Source organism: Schistocerca cancellata, chromosome 4 (genome assembly GCF_023864275.1).
Source record: "Schistocerca cancellata isolate TAMUIC-IGC-003103 chromosome 4, iqSchCanc2.1, whole genome shotgun sequence".
Taxonomy (NCBI): domain Eukaryota; kingdom Metazoa; phylum Arthropoda; class Insecta; order Orthoptera; family Acrididae; genus Schistocerca; species Schistocerca cancellata.
In genome coordinates this window covers 688,678,974-688,689,116 of record NC_064629.1, presented here as the reverse complement: position 1 = coordinate 688,689,116, position 10,143 = coordinate 688,678,974, and the positions used below count along the sequence as shown (strand labels likewise).

The 10,143-nt window shown below is 36.9% G+C and overlaps 1 protein-coding gene across 2 annotated transcripts in view; it reads right to left on the bottom strand.

Moving 5' to 3' along the window:
* Positions 1-1,496: 1,496 nt before the first annotated feature.
* The window catches only part of LOC126183516 (serine proteinase stubble-like), a 225,804-nt gene continuing 217,157 nt past the window's right edge, over positions 1,497-10,143 (bottom strand). For both annotated transcript variants that reach the window (XM_049925571.1, XM_049925572.1), the window contains exon 10: positions 1,497-2,486. In XM_049925571.1, coding sequence (XP_049781528.1) covers positions 2,325-2,486 — 162 coding nt within the window. In that variant the 3' untranslated portion in view covers positions 1,497-2,324. The remainder of the gene's footprint in view (positions 2,487-10,143) is intronic.

Sequence of the window (10,143 nt, the reverse complement as noted above, 5' to 3'; positions counted from 1 at the left end):
ATGAACCCAGTCATGTCATATATACTCCTATTCAGTATTTAGGTACATATCAACCTTCTGAAGAAACTCCATCACCAGCAGAGAAGCCTTTAGAATAATGAAGAGAATTTTCAGGGCTATTTGGAATGTCAGAAAATTTCAATAATTCACATTACAGTTCGTCCAATTTGAATGGTGAGTATACTGAACCTTTATAGCTATGGGTCTACTATTTGCAAATGACTACTTTTTAAATAGTACTACTGAACTGCCAGAAAATAAATATGTCCATAGCAACAATCAAAGATATAATATCATATAATTCAATTCTAAGCAGCATCATGTCAAATAAGACTTTCACACAGTGCAGTTATGATATTCGGTAAATTATCTAACTATATAAAGCACTGAAGAAATAATCCTCTTTAAAAATAAACTTAAAATGTTACTGTTAGAGCACTTCTTTTATTTAGTTTCTTGAACTTTTGCTTGTAGCATTTGTAATTTAAGCTCATATTCTGTAAATTGTCTACTGTAAACCTGTAATATAATATTAACAAACTGAAATTTGAATTTTCTGTAGTTCCCTCCCCATCCACCCCCACCCCCCTCATCCTCTCTCTGTCTCCGTGTTTCTTAAAACTGTCTTATCCTGTACGAAATATATTAATAAACTATGTTACAGATCAAAATCGCTGAATAAATTATGCTGCGAGGGAAGCTGTGTAATACAGTTCTGTGGCTATACAAAATTCAAACTGACTGGTTCTCTTTGTTCAAAGCATAATTTGGTTTCAAGAAGGCACTATTTGTGAATTCCATGTGACATTCATCCACAAGGAACTGAATTTAACATAGCTATTGTGTTGGAGAGGAATTGTGCCTGTTGTCACACTGAATTTAGTGGTTTGGCATGACACATGACTGGAACATCCTCAGGCCTTCTATTGGTAGCTGCTGTTGACATCATGGATTTCAATTGATATCTGCTATAGAAAGTAGTGTGTAGTCACGTATCAATCTTATCAGTTACAGAAATAATTACTTATAAATAATTGCACAACTATTCCTTCTCACAAATGGCATATCAGAAGTATTTATAATGACTCGTTAAATATAGGTTATTGATTTGTGGCTTTAGCAAAATAGAATTCAGACTTTTCATAACTATTTCTGAAAACATCTTTTGGAGTTGTCAGTCAACTGCTGTGTCCCCTACAGTTGAATCATTCAAATTAAATGTAGATTGTACCCTGAATAGTAAATGTGCCATTGTACTTTCACTGAGTATTTTTTGGAAAGTAGCTTGCAATTTCATTCATTAAAATAAATATATTACTATTAATGATTTAATGAGGTAGGTAACTGTATCCATATTTGTGAAGAATGTAAACTTTTAATTCAGGAAAATGTGAAGTGTAACTGCAAAAATTAATAATGCTAGTTTTTGAAACAAGAAAACTATTTTTGTGTAGTCAAATTTCAGACTGAAATTTTAATTTCACAAATATGCTTATGATAAACGAATTTACAAAAGAATGCATGGTCAAACTAATATGATGGGAACTCTGAAACCTATTCAATCACACTTCTGCAATATCATCATATTTAGACAACAATTAGCTGCATGTGAGAAGGGAATTTTACACAGATCTGCATTTTTTATTACACGCAGTATAATCAAAATTGAACATTTTCTAAATTTTAATTTTAAGGTAGTTGACAACTGTGAGAATTCCAGCATTATTTTTTGGTGTCTACTGAGAGAGATTAAATTAATTTTTATGCTGGATATATATAACAACTCCTTTGTGCATTGTACATTGTCACAATCAATCATTAATCTTGATGTTCCCATCATGTGGGCTCATATACTTTACATTCATTTAAGTACTGCTTGATACAACAGTGCTATGTTTTGGAGGTGAATAATACACCCAAGTCTCCCATTATAATTTACTCACACATACAAAAATAACATTAACATACAAAAAGAACTAAAGTTCAGTAGAAAATAAAATAAATTATATAAAAAATTAAATACTGTCCTGTGCAACCACACATAATTTACGAAATAACACATATCACAATGACAGTTATGTTAGTCTGTCTTGTCCTGTTTGACATGTCATATATTTGTGTATTATTTTAGTGGACATTTGTTGTGTGCAGTTTATTTTATGGCACATCTCCACTAAAGTATCACAGCTGTAAGCCACACTCACATTCTTGATTCGGAAACCCTTTAGTTGTGTCTGCAGATTAAACAGTTTTCTGAGTCCACATAAAGTCACAGTTTCATTATAAATCACAGATCCACTGGCAACAACACAAACAACTGCATATTAGAACTGCAATATTTGATTGATCCATTCCCTGAACTCTGATATACGTGTGTAAACACCTGGTTGATTGGGCTCTGCACATCCAATTCCCCAAGAAATAACACCAGCCAGCAGCCATCGCTTATCTTCTCGTTGAATCACCATTGGACCACCTGAATCACCCTGAAACACATAATTCTTTGTTTAATCTGTAAGTTTCAAAGCCGCTATCATGGCACCCTGTAAAAAACTGCTTTCGAAGTTACTCTTAGGCAGGAGCATTGCAGGTACAGAGCAGAGTGCCCCACACAAAACAAGTTTGTTATTAGATTTATAGCTATTCAATGTACAAAGCTGGAAGAACACTCAATTTTTTCACTAAGTATTACGCTATGTTTTAAGTTTTCTCTTATTCACCACAGAAAATTTCTAAGACGATATTTAGCAAGTTTACATAAATTCATATCCTGAAGACAGCCACCTTTTAGTTATGCTGGAACATTTTAATCATTTAATTTATGTGAATATATTACTGAAGCTTTGTGTTCAGAATAAAATATATATTGTGTGCTCCAGGAAACTGCACGATATTTAACCTCTGAGTGCGAAGCATTGTAGGCTAAAAACACAAAATATTTGGGTCACTAATTGCTGAAGATATTTTGTCTGGCAAAGATCTAGTAAAAGGTCTCTTACTACTCATCAAGTGTACTCGCTGGCTTTACTAGAATGACAGGAAAAGAAACTGCACAATAAACATATTTTCGGTGCAGGCTACAGGAGATAAGGCAGCTGTTGGTTTGTCTCCTCGATTATAGCAAAAAAGAAATCAAAATATAACATATATGTGTTGTGTTACGCACTTTGACGTAACCTGAGTACTGCCTAGTGGTGAAATAATAAAACGCTCGTGACATTAATATGGTGTTTAGTAACAAGCAGGTGGTTAGATACTGCTGATGTGTCGTATTTTTTGGGTCATAGTGGTGCTGTGGAAATCCACAAATCACAACTGTCTGCCACCTACATAAAAATAAACTCAATGTCAATATTGCAAGTATAAGCATTCTATATATCCAAAAGAAAGGCAAAAAAACTAAACATCCTTGAAATACTGCAAATATAAAAGCACTAAAGAAAATAAACTGGGTCCACCCTAAATGACAAAAATGACAACTTACACACACACACAAACTGCCACCACCATTCTCCTCATATTTACCAAGAATTAGTTTGTTAGTTACTTGCATGTTCCCAAGATCTAAATGAGTACTTCACTAACCTAACCCAAACCCAATAGATCCACCAAGAAATGAAAAGTTTATACCTCATGTCAACTCGAGACTATACACATCCATCTATATTGGTAAAAGCATATCCATGTGCATATATTGTTTAAATCATAACCATGGATTACTTCAATCATTACTTAGTTATAGCATATTAGAGATGTAATCTTACCACCTACATATCTATCATACCCAAACCTATGCCCTTCTTTTATTATTCTTTTTAACCAACTTTCTCTCAGCCCTGGTCTCCAGCATATAGATCTATACTCTCTCTCTTTCTCCCCTCACTATCAATGTAACTTAATAATAAGAAGTAAATTATTGTTTATTTATAAATTATGCCATTGTTCGCAACACAAAAGAAGTAAATTATTGTTTATTTATAAATTATGCTATTGGTCACAACACAATTTATGTCACCCTCATTACTTAAACGTGTACAAAGTACTAAGCTACATAAACTTGGCAGAACAAATTCTATGACCACTGGAGATATTTAAAATGACACATTTTTGATCTATGCAATGAAAGATTGATTCTAGAATCAATCTTTGCTCCCTTGAATATCTGCAAAGTGTGATGGTGTATGTGATGTATCATGACAAGAAAAGGAACATGTGACTATTGAAGGTATTTTTATTTTTACTTTCAGATTTTTATTTTCGTTCAACCTCTTACTCAAATGCCTCCACAAACTTATGAGTCATGTACTGAAATAGTGTTTTTTTCTCTACTAGACAGAGGTACAGGTTACTCAAAAGTCGTAACAGGACACATATATGCCATATTAATCTGCATAAATCCATATGATGACAGAGTTTAACTCTATGAAACGAGTTGTTGAAATAAATAAAAAGTGAATGTCAACAGTAAACTTGATGTTTCATTCGATATCAGTAACAGTCATGGTAAAGAATAAGTAAAAAGTTTCGCATTTAAAGTTAATCTGACCTACAGGACATTCACAGTTGTTTTTGAAGATAAAAAGGCCTCAGAGAAACTTGCAATGGAGACTGAGTGCACACACTTCAGTAGAATTTTCAAGGAAAATAATGTAATTCCAAATTATGTCAAGATTGGCATCAAAAAGGACACGAAAACCACAAAGAAAATATTGGAAAACATGTGGAAGCTATTGGGGAAGAACGAACTAAAACCACTTCACATGAAAACACGAATGATCAATGCACAGCTCTATAATGCGGAGCTACTGTTGGACAAGTTGTCGTTGACTAGATTATCAATATATTACTGAAACAGAAAGTGCACTGAATCCATTGTGCATAAAATGAAGAACACACCTAGGAAAAAATAGTTAATTTTATCAATCAACAGTTACCTCACAAGCTGAATGAAAACAGCTGAAAGAAAGGTTCTTCACATCTTTTCTCAATAATACAAACATAATATTCACTGCTTAGGAAAGGATTAAAACACAACATTCAAACTCCATTGGATCAAAAGAAATGAGGGAAACTCATCATCAGTATTACACCGATTTCAGTCATCACCCTCAACAAGCAAAATGAGAGAGCTGTAACTTGCCACCAAATCAGAAAAATTATAGAGATTAAGTAGATCATAAGACCGCTCTCTGTTTGTAAGAAAAGGAAGAACCACTCACAGGTAACTTAAAGACTAAAATAAATGTAAATAATATAATAATAGTAAAACCTGACAAGGGCAATACAAAGGTAATCATGAGCAGTCCAATATATATAGAGAAAACTTTAGACTTCATCCAAGGCAACAATATAATAGAAATACCTAAGGACCAAACAGCCAGAATCCAAAAGGAGACGAAATACAATTCAAATGATTTAAACTTCCTACACGCCATGCAAGAAACAAAAAAACATTGTGGCAATAAACCCTCAGAACACCCCCTGCACTTGTCACAACCAAGAATGCATAAAAATGGAATCCCTATCAGAACTGTATGAACAATCCAACCTTCAAACTCAATAAAAAGCTCATGAAAATTCTTAAAGAAGATTGCACATTTGGCAATAAAAGAACAATTAGAAACACAAAAGAGTTACGCAACATGTCAACAATATAAAACTTTCAAATGGGGAAACTTTCCCCATTTGATATACAAAACCTACATTCCTCTGTACCAGTAGATCCTACACTGTAGGTTATTAAGGCCAACTTAGAAGAACACAAAAAATCTCTTTCCATACACACACACATACACACACATCACTGGACTAACAGACCTAATAGAACTCACACTCTAACATAAGTATTTCAAATGCAACAATAAAGTATTCAAGCAAGGAAATGGTCTGGCAGTTGGACAAAACATATCTGGATTGCTAATTCTAATATTTATAAACACCTTGAAAGACAATATTACAACCACTATACCTTCAAAAACTTTATTTACGAATATGGATATGGAGGTGATACCAACACTTTAATTAATGGCACAAAAAATGATATCAATGAGTTAAACCAATAGTTTAGCAACATCTATGAAAGTATAAGCTTCACAGTTGACTAGCAAGTAGATGCTGACATATACTTTCTAGAGTTGATGATGAGAATAATGTACACTAGACACGAATTAAAAACTTATCAGAAACCTACCACAACACACAACACACTAACATTTGAGGTTACACTCATCGGGTATTAGACGTACCCGGGAGGGGGGGAGTGGAGGGGTACACTGGGGGCCGAACCGCACAATAACCCTGGGTTTGGTGTAGGGCGGTGGTGAGGTGGGTGGACTGCTGTGGCCTGTTGTGGCGTTGTGAACCACTGAAGGCTATGACGGGTGAAGCCTCTCCGTCGTTTCTAGGTCCCCGGTTTAATACACACAAGCACACACACACTAAAATCCGTAACACCTCTTTCCTCTCCACAGCCCACAAAAGTGCAGCATTCCAGGATATTGTGAACAGAGAAGTCCAACTGTCACTCCCTGAAGTTAAATGCAAGTAAGAAACGGAAATAATGAAACAAGCAGCCACTGCAAATGGGTATAGCAGTTGCACAGTTGACACACTGTCACGTAATACAAGGCTAACACAATCACAGGAAAAAATAACCACACAAAAAATAACACCTTCTGCACATCCAATTCCTGGGTATTAGTTCAATGTCTTTAAATTCAGAGGCCTAAACATTTCTTTCACCACTAACAATAAGATTGAGCAGAAATTACCTCATAACAGCAATACAAGAAACCCACTATATCATAGGGATGTGCGCAAAATTAAATGTTTTGAGTGTGACTGTTTCTTCATGTCAGACAGGCTGGTCATTTGAGATTAGATTGAAGGAACACATGACAACATACAGAAACAAAACTATCGCACATCAGCAGCAGGTAGCCACCTGCATGAAGCTAACCTCCATGTTAAAAGCACAAGGCTCAGCATTCTACATCTCCAACCTGAAGACAAAAAACTGGACACCCTTTAAACAGTCAAAATATACAAATAGCAAAGAAAATAATCTTAGACGATCATAAGGAACAAAAACGATCATGTAGGCAAGGTTCTGTGTTGTTCAGGAATCGGACCTATTTTTCAGAGTTGCCGCAAGACCTAAGATTTCTTGAGGCCCAGTAAGGAGACTGTAAATGCTCTCCACACTGTAGATGTTTATGAACTTCGGTGCGAATGCAGCAAAGTCTATGTTGGTGAAACCAGGAGACCCATTAGCGCTCGCGTTTCGGAACATGAACGTTACATACGACTGGGGCAGAATAACGACTCAGCTGTAGCAGGACAACACCAGTAATGTGGCTGTACTATCAGTTTTCAAGAACCTACTCTGCAGCTATGGACGCAGCAACAGAAAATAAAGAGACTAATGAAATAATTAAATGCCCTAACAACACGAAGAGGGAGGATGGCTACAAGTTATGGTACCTTACAGCCTCCCCTCCATAACAACCTCTTCAAACTGTCCAATGACATCTGAGCTATGTGACGTCGGTAGCCACCAGATAACCGAAAATGACAGTATACAGCAGTGAACTGTGCTGAAGAGGATCGCAGCAAGTCGGTTGAAATGTCGGCAATTTAGCTGTTCCAGTAGTTTACCATTACATGGCCCAATATCCAAAATTATTTTATGAAAAAACGATATTATTTACAACAGTCTCCTCTCAGTCAACGCTATTAAATTTGTATGTCCATGCATGCGCACGCTCGCGTGCCATCACACACACACACACACACACACACACACACTGTCGTCCTCATTACTTAAATAGGTATTTAATACTAAACTATGTATAACTGATAAGAAAGAATCTATGACGAATGGAAATATTTAAAGTTACATTTCTGTTCATCTACGTAACCAAAAATCTTTACAATGATTTCAGATTTGCTCTGAAATAGTGTTTTGTTTTTCTGTATGTTCTTTGCACGTATTAAATTCTAGACTACATCTTTGCTCCCTTCAGAATTTTCAAAGTGTGGTGGTGTACGAGGTCTGTTCAAAAAATTTCGGAACTTTGTCCACAAAACTTTCTACACTTCACTTTTACTTTTTGTGCGTGGTCTTCTTCGAAATACTTTACTCCATAATTGATACACCGCTCCCAACGCCGTTTCCACTTTCGGAAGCAGTCATGGTACGCCTCTTGCTGGATCGTGCGAAGCGCCGTCTGTGGGTGTTCTTTCATCTCATCTATCGTCGTAAATCTTCATCCTTTTAACGGGTTTTTCAACTTTGGAAAAAAAGGCCCGCAGAGGCTTGGTCTGAAGCACTTGGAGAATGAGGCAGCACAGTGATTTCGTTTTTTGCTCAATAGTCACGCACCAACAGGGATGAATGTGCAGGAGGGTTATCGTGATGTAAGGGCCATGAATTGTCTCGTTACATTTCGGGCCATTTCCTTCTCATATTTTCATGCAGGTGTCGCAACACGTCGCGATAGTACCATCGATTAACAGTTTGTCCCTGCGGCACGAATTCGTGATGAACTAATGTTTCAAAGACCAAGAAAACCATCAGCATGGCTTTGACATTTGACCCGACCTGATGAGCTTTTGTTGTTCTTGGAGAACCTTCCCCGACCCATTGTGAAGACTGAAGCTTGGTCTCATTGGTCTCAACATCATAACTGTAGAACCACGTCACATCACAAGTTATGATTCTCCTAAGGAACATCTCGTTCTTATTTGGGCCATCCTAAAGCTCTTCAAACACTGCGAGGAGAATATCTTTCTGGTCTTGACTCATGAGCCGTGGGACGAACTTGGCGGCAAAACGATGCATTCCAAGATGATGTGTGTCAGGATTTCATGACATGATCCAACCGAAATGTTACATTCTTCTGCAATCCGTGGGACACTCAGTCTTCTACTGGCGCGCACAATTTAGTTTCTGACGTGAGCGTCGTCAATAGACGTCGAGGGGTGTTCTGAACGAGGGCCATCCGTAACTTCCGTTCAGCCATTTTTAAACCGTGTGAACCATTCGTAACATCGAGTGCGGCTTAAGCGCCTGTCACCGTAGGCTTTCTGCAGCATTAGGCGAGTTTCTGTAAAGGTTTCCTTGAGTTACACGCAAAATTTCATGCAGATGCGTTGCACCTCTAACCCTACCATCTCGAAATTAGCAAACTGTGCGACACATCGTTCTACGCAATACAGCAATGAACAATTACTAACAGACATACAACAATGAAACTTCCAGCAGTTACACATTAAAATAAATACAGTGAAAAATGAAACGTCGTGTGGCTAGGGACTTCCATCGGGTAGACCGTTCGCCTGGTGCGAGTCTTTTGAGGTGACTCCACTTTGGCGACTTGCGTGTCGATGAGGATGAGATGATGGTGATTTGGACAATACAACACCCAATCTCTGAGCGAAGAAAATCTCCGACCCAGCCGGGAATCGAACCTTGGCCCCTTGGCATGACATTCAATCAGCCTGACCACTCAGCTACCGGGGCGGACATTAAATACAGTCATGTGCAGGGATGACAATTACATTTCGCTCCAACACATCATTGGCGGCAAATTACGAATGTTCCAGAACTTTTCGAATAGACCTCGTATGTGATGTTTCACGAAAGGAAAAGGAGTCTGTACTCAGCACAGATATTTTATTTTTACTTTCACATTTATATTTTAGTTTATCCTTTCCCCCAAATGCCTCTAAAAAACTACGAGCCATGTACTGAAATAGTGTTTTTTTTCTCTACTAGACGGTTGCACAGATTATCTCAAAGTCATAGTACAATAAACACCTGCCATATTAGTCCACATAAGTCCACTTGAGGACGGAGGCTTAAACCTACGAAACAAGTGGTTGAAATAAATAAAAGGTGACTGCTATCAGTAAATTTGTTGATTCATTTGATATAAACAACTTCATGGTAAAGGCTAACCAAAAATGTTGATATTTGTCTTTAGACAGTACCAGTTCAACTAAGAATTAGCACTCCATAGTAGGACCAAAACGAGCCATAATTGCATGGCGTAATGTAGAAAGTACTGTAAGACAACTGTCTGTGATATCAGTGTCAAATGTGTGGGCAACTAGAGTTCTTGATACTACTATTATTTATTT